Source organism: Opisthorchis viverrini, assembly GCF_000715545.1.
Source record: "Opisthorchis viverrini unplaced genomic scaffold opera_v5_178, whole genome shotgun sequence".
Lineage (NCBI taxonomy): Eukaryota > Metazoa > Platyhelminthes > Trematoda > Opisthorchiida > Opisthorchiidae > Opisthorchis > Opisthorchis viverrini.
In genome coordinates, this window is record NW_008751835.1 from 660,726 (window position 1) to 681,384 (window position 20,659).

General features: G+C 46.4%; 1 protein-coding gene across 1 annotated transcript in view; it reads left to right on the forward strand.

Moving 5' to 3' along the window:
- Positions 1 to 9,791: 9,791 nt before the first annotated feature.
- Positions 9,792 to 20,659, forward strand: part of T265_07627 (hypothetical protein) — a gene marked incomplete at both ends in the record, with an annotated part of 23,682 nt that continues 12,814 nt past the window's right edge. The window contains 5 exons of the mRNA XM_009173195.1: positions 9,792 to 10,066; positions 11,686 to 11,809; positions 12,334 to 12,586; positions 14,497 to 14,891; positions 20,118 to 20,399. Of these exons, the coding sequence (XP_009171459.1) occupies positions 9,957 to 10,066; positions 11,686 to 11,809; positions 12,334 to 12,586; positions 14,497 to 14,891; positions 20,118 to 20,399 (1,164 nt within the window). The remainder of the gene's footprint in view (positions 10,067 to 11,685; positions 11,810 to 12,333; positions 12,587 to 14,496; positions 14,892 to 20,117; positions 20,400 to 20,659) is intronic.

A 20,659-nucleotide genomic window follows, 5' to 3' on the forward strand; every position in this document is an offset into this window, starting at 1 on the left:
CCCTTATTGACACTTGATAAACGAAGCATCTTCCTTTGGTGATAACCGAATCCAACGGGGATGGTAGTTGACCGACTCGGCATCTGGTGGTTAATACGACATGCTGAGTTGAAGCGTTCTGATGGACGACTTTGGCCAGTGCCGATATAAAACATCCATTAGACCTGATGCACTGGCCGCCCGGAGAAAACTATACTGACAGGGGCAAAACTGTCAACGCGACACCAGCTTCTGAGGCGGATTTAATCGTGGCTTATGGGCGTGTTCGTGCCTGAAATTCAACATTGCTGTGTTACGATGTCACTGAAAGTCATTTTGTGGCCCATAATCTTGCTTGATCGAAGTGCGAACTACTAGACCCAAGCCATCTTACGACTTGCGATGATACGCCTGTGCGCTTACTCAGAAACATGGGCTGCCATCTGGTTGCACGTAATGTCGACCTCTGATTGGTTAAAAAAATGGAGAGAACAGCCACCAGAAGTTTGGTTCACTGCGCGCTAATGACATGGGTCTCCAGGGTGCTGCCACTACACACATTTAAAAGCCTACACGCTGGGCAGGCTTTTTGGTTTGTTTCGGGCGTTTAATATACATATACATATATCCTTGGCTGGTCTCCTACTAGAATTTACTCAACTCCGAAAATCATCACAGTAGCAAAGAAAGCAGATTAAGGAAACGCAACGTAAGCTTGTCGAATTCCTGACTCAGAAAATGAGTTTCCAGTCGCCAGTAGTATTGGGTGAACTTGAGCTTTCTGTTTCTGAAGATGTTAACTTAAAGCATGGAGTTTAAGTTCCAAAAATTTGGACCTATGGTTTCAACCTCGGACCGTCTTTCTGTCCGAATTTTTTCTGTTTGCTCAAGTGGTTCGAAGATGTATTGGAAAATGTTTTTTCCATGTTAGTTGTTAGATGGAGCCTCAGCTAGTCTCGAAAACTCGGCGAGCCGGTGCACGGGCCGTACGTTCTCCCCAGGAGGCTCCTTCACCTCAGATTTGATGAGATATTGAGTGATCAATCATCGCTGCTCAACTTCAATGCCTGAGTCGGACCAGGATAGATGATTTCGCTTCGTTTGTCAATTTTGTCAATCAGGGACTTGTGCAATTCAAATTCAGCTCGGTGGCGAGGAACAACCTCACCTATGGGTGAAATTAAGGTGTACTTTATTTTTGTGTCTGGTCATCATTCATCCCAAATGTTGAACAGGATTGGTCAGAATATTAAGAGGACATTGCAGGGCATCGGCACCGACAACCAACGCCCCAACTTGTAGCACGATACATTTATGAACGACCAGTCGTCTGCCACTTCCTGCAATCCATTCTACCATCCCAAACAAACAAACCATTCTACATCCGAGAGCAAGCCATGCTAAAAGCAACAAGCAGCTCTTAAGTTACTGACATTTTGGTCAGTTATACTTCCCTCATTACCGCCGGTACAGAAGTCATAAATGTACCACAAGCAGTCGTCAATCTTAAAAGCTAAAGCTATTGTCACACTGCCGCACCGCTCATAAATCCGAATCCGATTGGATGGCGACGTTGGACGTTGATTTCGCGCGCTGAAAGGAGTTTTTTGGGGCACATCAGCAATACGCCATTTGGTTTGCAGCTCGATACATTTTCCGACATCGCACTGCCAAATGATCGAAGGTCATGTGGAGCTGCCTGAGCATTTGGCCCTCAATGCTCTCGGCTTCAAGCAATTGACTAGCAAGGTCGTTGGTGTCATGCTTCAATGCTCGGCAGCCCAAGCTACACGCTAATTAATGTTGTAATCAGGGACAACAGCATTGGTGTTGATACGGATGGTTGGCTAGCGCACATCATCATCGTCATCATCATCGACAGTGTGACATCAGTGTTCAACACTGATGCTTCACTGCCGTACAATCATGATTTATTTGAAAGCCTCATTGTAAAGAAAAGAGTAAAGTTGGACGCGGAAGGGACTTAGTGCTAGCTTACCACAATCATTCCGAAGTGCTTATCCCTCCAGACATTCATTCAGGCGAGCTGGATAGAAACTGACAACAAGAACGCCACTGACATTGGTTGACAGTCATATCTTGTAGTGTCCTCAACAAGGCACAGTGAGGATCACGCGGTCCCCATCCTGGAAGGCGAGTAGCACCGACAGCACCCAAGCGTTTCGTGATCTCCTTCATACTCCTCCGCCAAGTCAAGGGTTGGCCACCTCTCTGTTTACGCCACTCTGAATTGGGCATGGAAAACAGCACTCTCTTCGGCAAACGATGGTTCGGCATATCCAACACATGTCCCAACCAACGCAGCTTCTGGTGCTGGACACATTCTTCAGTGGAATTACCCGTTGCACAAACGAAAACGCTCTTTCTAACTTCCTCGTTATGGATTTGCCGACACAAACCACACTATGATTTTGAGACAACGATTGTTGAATACCTGAAGACGTCTCAGTTCCACTGCTCGAATAGGCCAAGTCTCATAGCCATACAAAATAACAGCTCGTACTGTAGCGTAATACACACGTCCCTTCAGATTCAGGGCTAAATCACTCTGACGCCATAGGTGTCTCAAATTAGCAACCGAGTCCCGATCCTTGCAGATTCCTGCATTCACCACATCTGTGACACTACAATCAGAACTAATACAACTTCTGAGATACGTAAAACGCTCCACAACTTCCAGTACCTCCCTTGGATTGTAAGTGGAGTGTTCAGTGACTGCATGTCCACGAGCATGGCCTTACACTTTTTATGTGCAAAGTGCATACCAAAGGACGGGATGACTTTGGTCAGTTCATCTCCAAGAATACTTGCGCCTTTTCCTCCTCTTCGAACATGAGAACGATGTCGTCTGCACATCCCAGATAGACAAGATTTTCTTCACAGGCTATTTGAACGCCAGGGTTCGTCTCATTATTTCATCGATTACGAAGTTACAAAGGGACGGAGAGAGTGGGCATCCCTGACGGACACCACTTTGTGTACGGAGGTTTTTGGAGAGCTCTCCGTACACTCTCACACGTCCGGAAGTCTGGGAGTACAAAGAACGTATTATGTTTACAAACTTCGTGGGCATTCCTTGGGGGACAAGCGTGTCAAGAAGAACAGACCGATCAACCGAGTCGAATGTGCCTCGGAAATTCAGTAATACTAGAATCGTGGGTCGCTTATACGCGGTGTTCTTTAATCGAGATGGTCGTTCCATTCTGATGCTTGATGGTTTCGCTCACAGGTGGTTTCTGGGGACCAGTTTCACAGATCAACTGAAATAATCTTCGGACATTACCGGCATTCTGGTCTCTTCCATTTCTTTGGCTTTTTGTGTCCGCCATATTTTACGATCGGCTCGCACGCTCACTTTCCCTTGACGTCTGATAACTCCTCGCACGAGGATATGTTCGGGACCGGCTGGGATATTTCTTCGAGATTTAAGTAGTGCCACCTTTCGGTCTGATATCCAGTGATTGGGTGCGCCTGGCTGGATCGCGCCACAGGCAAGATTTTCAGCACTAGGCAAAGAGTTGACAATCTCGTCCCGGTATGAATCCACATTGGATGGTGGAGCATTTGGAAGAGACTCTAGAAGATGATTCTGGTAAATTCGCCTAACATCCGGATCTGCCAGTCTCTCAGTTGCCAGGCGATTTGTGCGCACCTGACGCGGCCCAGGTAAATGTAGAGAGAAGCGACTCCGGGTCGTGGTTGGAATCCACAAATGTGTTCCAAAACGACCGGCAGTCAGTTATTGATCCACGCCATCGGTAACTGATGACAATGTGGTCGATTTGAGTTTGTGGCCCGCCTGCCGTTGGAGGACACCATGTGGCCAGACGGCTTTGGCTATTTCGGAAGTTAGTACTGCATAAAACGTACTGTGATCAGCACACATCTGAAGCAATCGTTTCCCGCTGTCCGCACCTACCGAGTCCAGTCCATGTCGACCTCCTTATTGAGTCTCAGATGCACTAAGCCTTCCCACTTGTGCAATCATATCTCCGGCAACCACCACAATGTCTGAGCTTTTAGCTCGCCGCAACAGGGCATTTTGGGGCGTCGTAAAACCTGTCTTTGACGGCGTCGGAGCTACAATCAGTTGGGACGTAGGTAGACACGATAGACAGACATCTATCAGCTTGCCGCTTGTGAGACTCCTTAACCGACGTTGCCAGACGAACCGCACCGAGGCGACCATCAACAGCTATCCAGTCAATTAAGGATACTCCCACCCGGTGTCTTAGCACGATACCAACCCTTGCACATCCCGCCGCAGCAGCCTCTTGATCACCAGAGGTGCGCAGCCGGAAGCGTGTGGAGACTAACGAAGCAGTTGGCTCAGTTGCTGTACTTGCATCTTGAACTCTCGTTTCTGAGACACAGCACACATCAATGCCAAGCGAGTCCCGTGTGAGTGCAAAAGCAGCATGGTGTCCTGCTTGCTTCAGAGTGCGGACATTGAACGCGGCCAGATAGACTGGGTGTCGAGGCTTGAAGCGTGATTTGGAGATACCTGAGGATGTCGGCGCCATGTGACGAGCAGATGCTGCACGCAAAACCGATGCATGACGAACGGAGTCATCAGTCCTAAGTGCTGGGCCTACAAGGAGAGAGTTATTAATGGAGTGGGGAGAGGGGGAAGAAAAAGCATGTGAAGGAGAAAGAAGGGAGGCGTCAGCAGTAGCCCGTTTTTGGCTTACCCGCCTGCTGTATGCAGCAAGTAAGGCGACCCGGCTGATGGCACCACGCGACGGCCGATGTGACATGAGAGTATTGTTAGTCGTGAATGTCATGGTTGTACGAGGGCTGGGATACTGCCAAGTCGCCCACATCTAGACAAGAGGACGATTAGGGTTCTCAACCAAAGCCTTTGACTCAAAAGCCCAACCGCAAGGCAGCGGTGTTTGGTGGGAAATGCAAATGCATTACCATTTCTACGGAACAAGTCGCCACATGTTCCAACCCCCAACCTGGAGGGCCAGGAGACTGTGTTTGTCAGACCCCTAACCATTGACCAGCCTGGTATGAGAGACTGCGAGTGTCACGGACACACTCCCCAGTATAGCTCAGTGGATCGCTGAGCAAACCGTCACACCACGGTAAGGTCCAGTCTCTTCGTGACGGCACTGGCGCACACCTCCAATGTTTATCTTAATATATTTAAAGAGTGAAAGGAAGAGATACTTATCACAGACATTGTGAGATGCCCATACCTTAAACGCTGAATCAGACGATCTGGAAAAAAGCTGGCACAATTAGCGGCCATTTCTTGCAACCCAAGCGTAGTAGGGGTCACAGAGACCCCATCATAAAAGGCGTACTGCACCAACAACACAAACTCTTTGTAATCTCTTTCACACCCTTCTACCAAGTCATACGTTATCCGCCTCGCGGTTTCTGCCATTCTGAAAGTGACAGCGGTACTCGTGGTCGACGTAGCCTCGACTTGGTCAAAATCCCGCTTGATGCTCACGGGTCAACGATTCGTGTGCCACCGTAAGATGCCGAAGTATCAGTGAAGCCATGTTTCAACAGGGGTCGAGCTAAAACTTGTGTTTGTCACATTCACTGTGAGTACCCTTTTTGACTCGACACACGGTTCCCATCTTCCAGATATATACAAATAAATTAGACAAGCACTGACTGGAGAAATCGCAACCAATCAGGAATGACGGAAGATTTTTTCAGTTGATGCGTGCGACCGGTTCTTGAAATTACCTTTGAGTGAAACTATTAAGGATCAGAATGGAGCAACCATCTAGAGTGAAGTAGAACGTCTCGAACGGCGGACAGAACAACAATTATGGTGGCCATCAGCCGCCACTCATTTGGAGCTCATAACTGATGTAGAGCCCTATGCGGTGTACGTGCTACTTCCTATGGCCTCGGAGGTTTATTACTGCGTATGTTTTCTCAAACGCCACAGGGTTCATTCAGATAACCTCCCATCCGCATTGTCCAATGATGGGGGTGAAGTCGTCAATCGGCACCTGTCTGATCTTTTCCCCTGCCTTTTGGAAGAGAAGGCTACCCCAGACAACTGGGGAGAACGGAGAAACCTCCCATTTCCAAAACGGGGGCTCTTAGTGCGTGCGGCAAACAAAAGGGTTCATTTCAACCTCGGTCGTAATGAAACTTGGTGTCACTTTTGCTTCGCCGCCTGGTGGCTCTCGAAACACTAACTCGAGAGATGCAAGCGGTAATCCGGCCAGGTAACGGTTACCTTGGTCAAATACTCGCATCGCGTCAGGTGACAGAACACCATACGTACAGACGACCCACAATTTTAGTATTCCTAAGTTTCCAGAGCGCATACCTGTCCTCCTTAACGCACTTGCTTATCAAGGAATACCCCTGAAGTTTGTGAACGCAATAGGTTCATGGTTTCTCAGACTTCCGGGCGTGTGAGCGTATGCAGTACTGTGCAGTACACAAAGCAATGTAGTCTAGGGAGCACACTTTCTCCATTCTTATTTAATTTCGTGACCGTTGAAATGATAGGACGAAGGTCTTCAAAACCTGGTGTTCAATAACAGTGGACGAAAACCCTGTTGATCTGGAATATGCAGATGAGATCCTTCATGTCTTTGAAGAGAGTGAAAGGCACAGGTGTTTTTGGGTAAACTAACCAAAGGTATCTCGTCCTTTGCTATACACTTAACACTCACAAAGTGTAAGGTCACGCTCCTGGATATGCAGTCACTGAACACGCCATCTGCAATCCAGGGAGAGGCACTCGGATTTGTGGGGCATTTTGGTTATCTTGGAGGTTATATTACCTCCGATTGTAGCGTAATAGATGGGTCTGCAAGGCTTGGGTCGCGTTTGCTAATTTGAGACACCTATGGCGTCAAAGTGGTATGCCACGGAATCTCGAGACATGTGTCAACCCACAGTACGGTCTACCATAGCTAGTGTGGGTTGGTGTCGGTGAATCTCTAATGAGGCAGTTAGAAAGCGGTTATTTAGTTGTGCAACGGGTACTTCCATTGAATGATGTGTCCAGAATCAGAAGCCGCGTTGGCTGGGACGTGTTGCATATACCGAACCATCGTTTACCGAAGAGGGTGCTGTTTTCTACGCCCGATTCAGATTGGCCCAAGCAGAGAGGTGGTTAACCCTTGACGTGGCAGGGGTATGATGGAGATTACGAAACATTTGGTTGCTGTCGGTGCTACTCGCCCGCAATGATGGGGACCGTTTGATCCCTACTGCACCCAGTTGGAGACACTACAAGATATGGCTGCCAACCGATATCAGTGGCGTTCTTGTTGTCGGTTTCTATCCAGATCGCCTGAATGAGTATTTGGAGGTGTAGGTACCTCGGAATGAGCTAGCATTAAGTCTCTTTTCTGTCCATCTTTATTCTTTTCTTCACAATAAGGCTTTAAAATAAATCACGATTGTACGTCAACGAATCATCGTTGTTGAACACTGATGTTATGCTGTCGATGATGGTGATGTTAATTTTACGACGCGACAAAGAAGTTGGCCCGGATGGTATGCACTTTGCACTCTTCAAAGAAAGTTTCGAGGTGAACAATCTGACGACCATACTTTGGAAGATTTGGACCGTATGGACGCCGTATGGCGTTCTTCAGCAGTCATCACAGTTTTCAAAAAAGCCCGACAATATCATGCGGAAACCTTCGTGGAATCAACCTGGTACACATCGCATCTAAGGTGCTCCCCGAGATCGTTTTGCTTAGGTTCATCGATTATCGGAAAAGACAGACTCGTGAAAATCTAGCTGGTCCTTGGTCCAAAACCTTCAAAAATGCCGACCATTTTAAATAACCTAGATAGTTATGCCGCACGTTTGACATGGATTTCATGCCTGCAAAGGGTATAGCACTAATACAAGACCGGGTGGGATCAGACTTAAACGTCATGCTTACGGACGAACCAATCGACGTGGCAGATAAATTTGTTTATCTGGATAATTGTATTAGTTCCGGTGGAGTGGCTTTAGATGAGGTTACTTCTCGAATCGGGAAGTCCAGAGCAGCTTTTACCAACCCCTGACACCAATGGCGCCGGTGTGACGTCAGTTTGTCCACGGAGGGCTGTCATGACTATATAAACCATACTTTTGCATAGACCATTAACTCACTACATTCTCACTACATTTTCAGTTCAATCACTACCGTTATTAGACGATTAAAGCTTACATTACGCCCTTCTATTCTGTTTTCCTTCTCATCTCCTGGACTCTCGCAACAAGGGTAGAGTTTACACTGCGGCAGTGCGATCTATACTGCTTTATATATCAGATGCCATGCCTCTACGCGCAGAGGACACAAAAGTTGTCAGGGTTTGACCATCGATGCCTATGAAATATTGGTCGGGTCTGGTGGGAATATCAGATTAGTAATGCTGAGGTACGGCAGATGGTCCTAGGGAGAAGGGACTTTCCCGCGATAGATGAATTACTCACGCTTCGTGATCCTCGCTGGTTATGACATGTATTCCGCATACCAGAAGAACGCTTGTCTCACAGAGCTCTTTTTTCCCAGCCCTGCACTAAATAGAAACAACCGAGAAACGGACAGTGCATGACCTAGAAACGAAGTATGAGAACGCCAACCAGTAAATTGAGTTGAGTCGACAACTGCTGCCTTCCTGGATGGGGACCCTGGGACTCAACTAACCAATGGTTAATGAAAGTGACAGAAATGACCCATTCGCGTAGCCAATGGCGCGCCTGTATCGAAGCTGTCGACTTCAGTGTGTAGCTATCCGATCCCCGAGCTAACTGAGGATGCCGTCGCCTCCAGGACTTGGTTGTATGTCCCACACTATCCATTTTTCCGGCGATCGGAACTGTAGCGGCTGCAACCAATGTGTCCATGATACAGGGTTTATCGCTGATAAATTTATAAATTGATCGACTGGCTTCTATGGGGTCATAGAATTTTTCACGCATCTTTCGTTCCCTCGGTTTATCCTTCGCCGGTCAGACCCGTTTCTTCGCATTAACCCCATTGGTAAGGGTGCTGTGTTGTGACAGTAGCTGTAACCCACAATCCATTTGAGCCAACTTTACTCGGCTTTTGCATTTAGGTTACTCCAAGATCATCGTCTTTGTTCCTTGGATCAACCGTTCGAATTGTTTGTGAACAAACGTTGTGCAGTGATCATGCCGAGGGGGAGATAACGTCTCACAAACTTATTGTAGGCAGTGAATATGGCACCCGATGCGGAATGTTAGTGCGAACCTGAATAACAAAAATGAAAACGTGGGCTTGTAGACGGAAAATATGAATCGATGAGTACGTCTTATGCAGTCTGTGAAACCGCCCAGGTTAAGTTGGGAGGAATCATGGGTTGTCTGGTTTAGAGTTCGGTAGAGATCGGTAGAGAAACAATGGTGTCCATTAATTAAGAGATGTATGGCATTTCGAATTCGGTGAATACCGTACAATGGGTGTTTTTAGGCCAGCCTCCTCACTATTCTCCCTGTGAAATATAGTGTAAGAAATAGTGTTTGTAACATGATTTATGGTCATTGAGAATGTTTCTTCTTATGAACAGGTGTGTTATATGTTTCCTGTTTTACAAAAACCACAGATATGAATTGAGGCTTTCCCCGTTCTCGAAATAATCTCAGTGTCACTCTCGCTTCCTGCTTCCATTCATGCATAAAACAGAGGTTGACCTTACTACGATGGTTATCTGTGCTTGGGGTGTCATCACTTGAACCTTCAGACGACAGTTGGTTCAAGCAACTTATTAGGCTTCTATATTTCCAGCACTCTTACTCCGTCATTATTACTTATGCCTCATAATTTACAGCTGGATGCCTTTAGGAGGCCAGAATCCTTTTTCATTGGTAACACGAGTTTCTTCGTTCTTGTTGGAGTCTCTGGCCCATGGAAGTGATTACTAACCACTGCACTGATTCGCCAGCTCGAACTCAGTCCACACGTGGATCTGTTTAGGATTACTACCGATGTGTACTGACCATGCAGTCAGACGTCTGCATGGTACTGTCCCCGTTTTCTGCTAACGGCCATCCCGCAGCACAAGACCAAACAGTCGTTCCAGACGCGGGCTCAAGATCCCTCTTATTACGGTATGTGAGTTTTTCTGAACAGCGCAACTTTTTAGGTTGTCTTAATTGTCTTGTTGTTTTCTGATTTTGACTTGTAGAATACGTCTTTGCCAGACTGTCGTTCTGTCATGTTCTTTTTCCCAGTGTATAGTTACCGTGTTACTTATCTGGCCACCACATCCAGACAGAGATGTCAGATGTAAATTCAAGCTTTACGTTGAACATTAGATACTACAACTAATTTAGAGCTTGTTTCAAACGTTTCCTATTTGTGAACCAAAATAAGCATCCATACAGTCATTTGGTTATGGGATGCAAGTGTGCCAACTTTGGTTGGTTGTGTGGGTTTGTAGTGGTTTGTTTCTTGCAGCTGAGCCGCTTGAGGTATGGACATACACTCCCAAATAACACTAAATAACCAATACCCTACTCGTGGGAACAGCTGTGTGCGTTTTCGTGATGCAAAATCAATAGCACGGATCTGCAATTTACTCAAACGTACGAGTTTAGTTGGAGTTCATGGTAGAAGTCCATTGGTCGGTTTTATGTTTGAGGACTGCATTTTCAACCCACTGTAGGCATCAACTTCACAAGGAGAAAGGATCGTTAACTGAACGCATTGTCAATGTCCAACGAAAGATATCGATCTATGCAAGGGCACTTGCATCTTTCTCAAGTTGGACAGACCACTGATAGATCCTCCATGGTTCCATTTAGTATTTTACTCATTACGGAATCCAACACTGTAGATGTAAGATTTTTTTGCTCAGTCACTGGAGGATTTCGTTGGCCCGGAGCATTCACTCTACACGCACATTTTCCCTAGAGTATTTCTTAGATTAGGGCTTCTTATGAAGACAGTTCGCGGTGTATGGATCGGTCTGGACATCTCCCCTTAGCAAATGACCGTGCTCAGCATGTTGCATGTTCTCCAAACTTCTGCGGTATCCCTTGTCTATCGCACTGTTTACCCCACTGATCTCGTAATATCGGATATTGGAAATCCTACATTTCACTTGAGTGAAACCATCTACGTCATTGCTTCGTTAATGTGACCTTCCAGGGGCTCCGGACATACCACTACCGCTCCAAACTCAATCTTTAGCTGCTGTACCGGACTTGTTATTGTTGTACGCTAATAGCTGAATAAATATCATTACTTCAGTTTTATTTGAGATTGCCGATATTGCTTCCAACGAAATACGTTGGGGCTGTACGACCCCAACACAATCCATAGGAAACCTCCGTCTGTTCTGTATAGCCATATTAGTTGTCGCCTAAAACCTGATTACACGCACCACGACGGAAGTTCCCAAGCCTTTCTGCTTTCCGTTACGTTGTCAGTTCCGGCCACTAGCATGCAGTTGGGTTAGGGGGACTAGGATTTATTCAGCGAAAAAGTGTGATCATAACTGTTTATCGGATGACCCGTATTTGTGTGTAGAGATCGACTTGGTTTGCCACAGCTCAGGTATCCTACATACACTCGGGTAGTCAACTCATCCAATTTTGAACAGAATTCTTGCACTGATAGACGGATGAATGTCCAGTTATTCCTTAAAAGCAGCTCTGAGCATGTTATGTCTCATTTCTCATCCTTAACGAGCTCCTAACTAGCCGAACCAATCATTCCCCTTCAGGTTTTCACAATGTATTGTACGATATCGTGTCTTCTTTGGCGTTGGCTCCCTTGTCTTCCTTGTGACGTCGGCAGTGACGGCTGCGTTCACTTGCCACTTGCCCGATCTGAGCGACCCATCCGCGGTGAGTGCACTGTTGTTTAAAGGAATGCTGAAGTTTACATTGAACGGAAGTAACTAGTATAATCACCCACCTCTAGAAGAGCCAGTTCACAGAGAAGGCCAATTTCAGTTGGTCCCACGAAGCTTCTGCTAGTGGTTTTGCCTCTCCAAGTCGAAACTGCCTTTCTAAAGAGGTCAATTTTCATCAGTCCAATCGGATAGCCTTCGTAACATTTGTTGGATGAGTATAGGTGAACTGTAAAATAACGTTTCAGTTTGTCCACTGAGCCATGGACTATTTCATAAGCATACGGACCGAAAGGTCGAAATTCTGCTTACATCTGCTCATTTTTGGGACAGCATAAGACTCAGGGCTGGTCTCACTCACTGGAAATGCAGCGTTTCCATGGAACTAAAGGCTTATGCAACAACTTACCATTCGAACAAATTGCTTTACGACATTCATAGTTATTCCTTCACTTGCGATTAGCCGGCGTTCACCACTTGCTCGTGCTGTCTCACTATTTTCTGCGCTCTATTCCTCAGGATTTCGTTGCCATTCAGACGGATTGGTCGGCTAACGTCCAACAGTTCAAGGCGCTTTTGGCTGAAACTCGGAGTTATCCTTGGCTTGCAGGATCATCGCTAACAAGCCGGCACCGCCGCGGTTTTGAGCAACAAATGCAGCACTGGTCCATAAAGCAGCCTGATCGGGTCACTACTTTGCCATTGCATCAAGGGCGCTTTACTGGTTACGGTTCACAAGAGGAACAACTAAACCTTTGTTTCGGAGAGCACTGTGAGCCTCGATCTCCTTGTACTACTTGCTCACAATCAGGCTGAGTAACCTATTGTGACTCTGTCGTTATAAGCGATCCGAACCGAATACATTAAATCGCACCCCCTTTAGGGAACCGTTATTGTTAGAGGAAGTGTCCCCCCTGTAAGGGACACTCCTCTTTTAGGGTCACTTTTGATTGCTTCGTGGCTCCTTCCATGAATATTCCACTGAGCTGGACTGAATAATCTCCTAGAGACGAAAGACACTCCCCAAGGGATACTGCGTTACTCAGTGGCGGATTTCCTTTGTCCTTTATTTCTGAGATGTGCTTTAATCTTCGTGCTCGAGGACCTGCAGTTGCTTCTGCATGTCTAAATTACACAGTCTTACTGAGTTTTGAAGACTTGTCAGTCGGAGTATTCGCAGTTGCATCAATCACGCCGATGCGCACCAATCCTCTGAAGTAGTAGAAAAAACCGTATCGATGAGGCAAGTTATCGCTACTTGTAGCACGCATTACACAGTCTTACTGAGTTTTGAAGACTCGTCAGCCGCAGTATTCGCAATGGTATCAATCACGCCGATGCGCACCAATCTTCTGAAGTAGTATACAACAACCGTATCGATGAGGCAAGTCATCGCTACTCGTAGCACGTATAGCACCCCCTGGGCGGAGCACCGCGAGCAATGGAACTGGGAAGGAGATCTCTCCGATTCTCAGACGACAGTCGTTCCGAGTTGAAGCAGGTGTTTGGTCAATGTAAGAAATCGCAAAGCAGCCGCGGATCATTAAATGCCAAGTCCATGATGTGCTGGCTATTGAGAATGAAGCCGTACACTTTTGCGGAAGTGAAGCTCAGTAGGACACGAAGATGGTTGTAATAGGTGAAGTTGCATATAGAATGGTGATAGTAGTAATGAAATAATTGATCAGCTTTAACGGGCTTTAGGTGCCTAGCTGTTCTGTCACCCGAAAGAAATACGAGGGACAGTCAAGGTGCCGGGGTTGGGCCCGAATCACAGACTATTCGACCCTTAGGGGCAGTTAGCTTCTCTAAATAGGTGTCCTTCATGAAATGGTTTTGCCATGTTTGCTTCGGACACTACTTTTGATGTTTGAGCTTTCAAACGTTCACCACCGAAGGCTCGGGGGGGGTATTGTAGACGTTAGTCGTGATTCGTTCCCATCACTTGTGTATTTATCGACAGAGTGACCATTGTAAAATGTCAGACAAGTTTTGTCTAGTCTACCTGTACAGATACGTCCGAACAAGTACCGGCCGCTGTGCCACAGTGGGTACATCATTCTCGTTTGAACACTCGTCCTCCTGTCTTGGCGCAGTCATTCTGGTGGCTTCGTACCAAACGGTATAGGCACTGGACTCGAGTTTCGCTCTTACTAGAGCTCATCAGCAGTGTACATCCTTGTCCGTTCCGGGGGATGAACTCCGCACATCTGAAGTGCTAGGCGAGCGTGTTACCACCACTCCACCAGCGCACGCATCTGATTTTTCACTTCTGAACAGGTGAACATGTTCACGGTTGAGTAATGTGAAAGGCGAGCCCGACGCATCGGACATGCCTTCGTTGTGTCCCTTCGTTGGCCCGCCTATCAGGACTTCCTAGTCAGTTAGCGACGCAGACGCATGAAACCCGTTGGATAATGTCTGCACCAGGACAGACAAGAATGATGTGATGGTGAATTCTACAAATTCCGCAATCATCCGCAACTCAACATTATTGAGTTGCAGCTTTGTTCACTGCCCAATGAAGAGTGCTTGTTGCTCTCTAGTTGGTCCTTTTTGCTTTTCTTAGGTTGAAGTAAGATTGTCCCCAAGCAAACTGTGTTCTTACTTTGGCGGAATTTCTCTGTCGAACAAATCTAAACTCTCTTTCTGGCAATATTTCCTTCTGAGTATGGGTTACAGTACTTGCCTGTTGTGACGATAATAGAGGGACCGATTCTCTGTTTATCTTTTCTGTGATCCGTACAGCATCTGTCATTGAAGCAGACGATTTGTGGACAACCTATGAAGGTTACGGCCGATTGGTGATGTCATTGGATCAAAACCCGAGCCTGAGTGCTCCATATATAGACGTTGGCGAAGTCCCGTTAAACTTTCTCACCAAACCTGGGGCGTTCGAGAGTTTATGTTCATTTCAGTCACGCATTTACGAACTAGACATTTTCAAGCAAGAATGTATACACTCCGTGCACCAAAGACCGGTACGCAACACAACCAGTAATCAGCCTCATTGTTGTTCCGCCTGGTCCGTACCGAACATGGTTGCTGCATTGCTCGGGCGGTCATCCTGTTCTCAGGTACGCTTTTTGACATCCTTGTGAAATCTCGTGCTTCCCATCATACTCACTATTTACGTGTTTACCTGGTATTTGTACGGCCGTGGCGTATTTCACTTACTGACCATCCTGAGTTTAACGAGTTAAGTGAACTTGCTCATGGCCCCATAGTTACATTTTGAGTACGGTCAAGTTCTGTGGCTCAGCTGTCCGGCAATTCATTGATTCAAACTACGGAGTGTTGAAATTTCCTCTTCGCATACTGATTACAATCAGTGAAGATCTAAGAAGGTGGACGCAAACACTCAATACGTGAACCATTCGGGTCGATTTTTGTCCCCTAAGCCAAGCTAAGTGCGCATGTCGAGGTCTTCTGTGCGTATAAACATNCTAAGTGCGCATGTCGAGGTCTTCTGTGCATATAAACCTCACCGATAGTAAGTAGTCATCGGTGTCTTTTTAGGCTCCAACAGTTTCGGGTCTTGGTTGTGGGGCGAGAATCCGAGTCATGTTTTGGGGTCAAATTAGCGAACAGTGGCTTGAATATACCTCGGTAAGGTAGGTTTCCGAACTTGGCTCTAGAAGCTGACCGATTGATCGTTTCGTATATCGTATCGTTCAGCTGTAACATCATTTTTGTGTCTAGCTGCCATGCTGCCCAAAAGAAACACAGGTTACTCAAGTCTAGACAGGAACAATTGAGATGTCGAGGTTGGACCTGACTTATGGAGTATAAACATTGAGCTATCTCGACTGATTTTCTTGTAACTGAGTCCACTTCTGAGGAGCGAGATGGCTCAAGTGGTTAGAGCCCGAATTTACTGACCGGAAGGTCCGTGGTTCGAATCCGACCTCTGCGTCTCGACTTCTTTCTATGCTTGGGCAGTCTGGCAGTATCCCAGCCTTCGTGCTTCCTTCGGATGTGTTACAATTGAACGTTTTTTTATCTCGACCGATTGATCAGTCAGTTGATTCAAACAGCAATACATGCGTTTCGAGCCCCGTTCACAGTCTTTGTTCTGTTCTAGTAGAGGCTTCGCCTTAACTGAAGGTGAATTGATGCACGGCGTGTGAGACAGGCTGATTCTAAGCGGTTTGAGGATGGCCGAGTTTGAGTTTTACATGCATTTTTCGGAGACAGAACACACGTCTGCAGAACGTCGCACGAGCCGTTCCCTCACTAAGCTAACAGGACGTCCATTCTTTGCAGTTCTTTATGCGCCTGACAATTTTGGACAGCAATTATCCTATTGGGACATCAATAAATTGGTGTGAAAGATCCAGCAACTCTGTTCGTAGTCATCCCCTCTTTATTTTTCTCACGTTAAGGCTTTAAATCTAATTAAATTAACTGCATGGTTATACGGCAGGGAAGTATCAGCGTCAACATAGATGTCGTCTATGGTGATGATGATGATGATGATGACCGTGAATTATCTCGTTTGGTCTGTTTCATTCGTTAAAAACGGATGAACTCCAGGTGAATCCTTTTCTCCTTGCGGCCCGTTCTCCGGATGTATAGCTATCCTGGTGCTTGCAAACCTGGTTGTTTTCGAGCTCATCTTAAAAGCTCCGATACCTAAAAGATACCTTCATGACCCTCCAAGATTGCTCTTTTTAACAACTACAGAAACCTTCGCGCTCTGGTGAATCTATTAGCATTTCATTCTCTTTCAGATTCGGGACAGCGAACTGGTAGAAATTGATCAGCTTTTAAGATCATGTCTACCGGCCTTTCGGAACAATACACTCAGGCGCGCTTGTTGGGATACTTACGGTTCCGATCCTACTTTACTTTGTCCACTGGTCACCCCGGCTAATTGTTTGCGTCCCCGCTAATTCCACTGATTCTTGCCACCAGTTTACCAGATACGGCCGATTGGATGTGGCGAACCACTTTGCTCCAGCTTCCAATACGACGAGCTGACAGTCTGTCACTGTTTTTGGCCCTAGAAGCAGCGTACCGAAGCGGAAACCTGACTTCCGACCTCTCTGTCCCAGTATACATTCAAGTACGTCTTACATTCTTTAAGATCGAATTACCACTGCTCTTGGAGGATACCGAGGGTGAATCTGCGTTTCCTCATCTCCTATCGCTGCTTGCTAAGGACCTGACCCTTTGCTCTTCCCTTTTGTTGTCAGTTTGTGTGCCAGTAATAGATCATGTATATAATCCACTGGGGTAGCCCATCACAAGAGAACCTCACCTAGAGGTTCATCGGATGTCGGCAAAGGGGGATCGCAACCCAGGTCATGGTGGATGGAGAAAGCTTGTGTGGATTCTACAGGAGAGTATCCTCTTCTCAGAGGATTCCATCCTGGGGCTACTCTGCTGACACTCAGTGGTCTCAGCTGTTACAGTCCTCCTTTTACTGACCTTAAAGAGGTAGTGTATTGAAAGCGCTAGCTTATGTTCGTAATAGACGATTATTTGTGGGTGCAAGTGCTCAGTGTTGTAGAAGTGGTTGTCGTTGTTAGGTACGCGCTGAAGATAGAGCCGTCAATTAGTCTTCCAGTCGTTTGAATCGGTGTTTCATCGTGCACTGATCACATTCATTATCATTTAACTTCTCGCTTTTCTGGTTCATAGTTCCTCATTGTCGCATTAAGCACTGCTGAACAGAAAGTATTATAAAACCTCAACTTCTGATTTTAACAAGGCGAAATGGCTGCGGATCGCTGCAGCCATTTCACGTTAAGTTCTTCTCCCTGTGACGAAATTTGTTGTTTGTTGAACTCCCATGATAAGGCTAAGTGACTGACAACAGTCTGTGTGCTGAGTTAGCCAAAGCTATACAGACATCCAGCACAATAGCACACAGGTCACGTTTCATAAGTGAGAACATCACAGCTGATTAGTGGGCATTAGCAGAATGAACAAAACTCATCGATCAACCACGTGAACGGTCGAATGGCCCACCCTACTTCTGCACCTCGCCCTGCAGATAACGAAACTTCCATATGTGGTAACATTGACTCGAAATCTACAGTTACACTCATGGCTGTCAGAAACGTGAGACAAGTAAATCACCATTGCCATCACCGTCTTCAGCTTTGAAAAATCGTGAAATTGTTGTACAGTCGTTGTGGCTGCCATATTTTCGTTCACCGATCATCTGGACGGGGGGTAGCGGTAGATGGCTACACACTTGAGGTGGCAGCTGATATAATTAATGTGTAAGTAGAAACAATTCAGTGAAATTTTGACTAAGGAGATCGGAAAAGGAAGCTTTACTTATTTTGATACATGCGCGCCATTGGTCTATGTCTTACAACCATGTCTCCAACCATTCATTTATCCCATTTCGGGATCCTAATCCAGGGAGACGGAAATGAGTTTGCTGGTAATTACTTTCATATTTTGCTGCGTACCACAACACTGTAAATTCGATCCTTGATTTCACGCCTGTGCCACAGGTGATGCAGGCTCACAAAAACTGCTTTGGCCTAGACCACCGGTACTGATAAAGCTGTTCAGGTAGACAGATTGTCTCTTAACTAAATCGGCTCATCCACAAGCGTGAGGTTAGTATTCGGCCCCATCCAGTCTTGCAGCAGCCCTCTACACTTTGCATGTGTGAAGCGCATATCAGACCGTGATGTTGATGTATTTAGATTAGGATGGCTTTAGATCCAAAAAGAGCCGAATCTGTGAGCAAATGTTCTCAGTTCAGTTCAGTTTTTCAGTTTACAAACCGTGCGGTGGATTAAGCGAAATGTTACTATGTTTACTACTAATCGGCAGCGAAACGTATGAGGCACATTGGTCGGATGCCTGACAGTTAAATGACCCAGCATCGTTTGCTCATATGGCGGGAAGGGTTTGGGAAGAGGACGTCGGTGGACAAAAAAAACTGTGCAAGTAAATGATAGTTTCCGGTTGTCCATCCCAGGGCAGAGGGTTCAGTTTATGTACCCCACCTTGAGCCTTGGTGGATTTAAAAGTCTGGCCTAAAAGGCAGTGAGTAGTAGGGTTTTGCTTAGGAACCCTGCCCGGAGCCGATGACTTTTGGTCTCACCTGCTCGTCCAAAGGGGGCTGGTCTAACTTGGGGGTGCAGGGCGTTAGGAATTACTGTTTGACTACTAACGCGGCTGCGCGCAGCAAGTTTCTATTGAGCACCACCAGACTTTTTGGTTTTAAAAGTATATCGGCCATATCGGATAATGCGCTGGCAGTCACGGTCAACCGCTAGGCGATCGGAGTTTGAGGATTTTATGACCGTCCTTCATCGGGTTAAGATAGCATCGCTGCTCCCATGAATATAGGCCTGGGGGAAACACCTCACTACCTTCACACTCCAATCGCAGATGACAGTACAACTTCATCTCTACACCGACTCGTAGTACGGGGCTTAGCTGCTCTTGGTCTGCCTGCTCTCCTCGGGCTTCGTGGCATGGCTCCACCTTGTTGAACAAAATTACAGCCAGTGTAGTCCGCAGGATCATTGCAGCTCAGAAGCCCCATCACCACTTCAAGGTGGCAACTTGAAGTTGGGGAAGCAACTTCTTACTACTGATAAACTGACTCGCGCAAGGAACTGCACTCGAGGGAGGTTGAGTTCAATTTTTTAGTTTTCGCTTGTATAATACAATATGGTTTCATATTTCCATAAAAAGACACATCGAGCAAATCTGGTTTCTCTGGGCGCGTCTAAGAGTTACGCTTCATCTCGGTAGTAATGATGTGAGCAAGGGGGCTGACTACGTCAGCCGCTCGTGAGGATTAAGCGGTCGTGGGGAAACAGCGGTGGTTCAGTCAGCAGGCGATGGGTTCTGAACTGATTGACTCTTTCTCAATAGAATGCCGCGTGTACCCAGTGACGTTATTGTGTCAAGGTCGACGTAACAGACCTCCAAATCTATTCTGTGTAATATAGAAAAAGTGTGGGTAGGTCGGTAAGTTCTCGGGTCAGATGGGTAACCGAGTTCCATGAAAAGACACTCATGTCAGAACACTGACAAGAAAATTAGTACGGGTCTCAGATTCTTGGTCTTGTTTTGCACTCTTACAGCTTTAATGGGAGCAGCACATTGACCAAATACGGAAGCTAGTAGTATGATATTCATTATTCTAACATATTCATTTACATTTCAAACATATATATCGAGCGACTGCTTATTATTCTGTGATATATCACTCCGACAGAGGGTATCACCATTAGTACGATTTCACATAGATTCACTGTCCAGTATCTCCCTAGATGGCTGGCTCATTCTAACCCCCTACCCATCCCATTACTCTACAGGGCATGTATCTTCATGCCTACAACGAACTGGTTTCGGAAACGATTTTCCGTGATACGTTCTGGCTGGTGATCGGTCTCGGCTCGCTATTGTTCTTGCTGGCTCTGGGCACTGGAACAGTGGTGATCCCGACTATAACGCTCATAGGAATCGGCTGGTCCCTCCTGGCTGCTTATGGGCTATATAGCCGTGTGCTCTGTGTCCCTCACTTCCCCGTACTCAATCTCATGGCTGTCGTGTTGGCTATCGGACTGGGAGCTGATGACCTACTGGTCTATTTTCAGGTTGGTTTCACTAGCTCCTGTTTGATTCTCATATGATTTGGTTCGTTCATTTCTTATTGGATCGTCTTTGGAGAGAACACTGCACTGGACCGGACTTCTGATCAAGAATTCGCTTACGCAAATAATATTTAATGTGGATTGTTTTGGTCACAAAAGTTATTCACACATGTTCTTGTAGTAATGGACAGGGTCTCCGGTGGCTCCATGGTTGGAGCCCGAATTTACTTACCGGAAGGTCCGTGGTTCGAACCCGACCACTG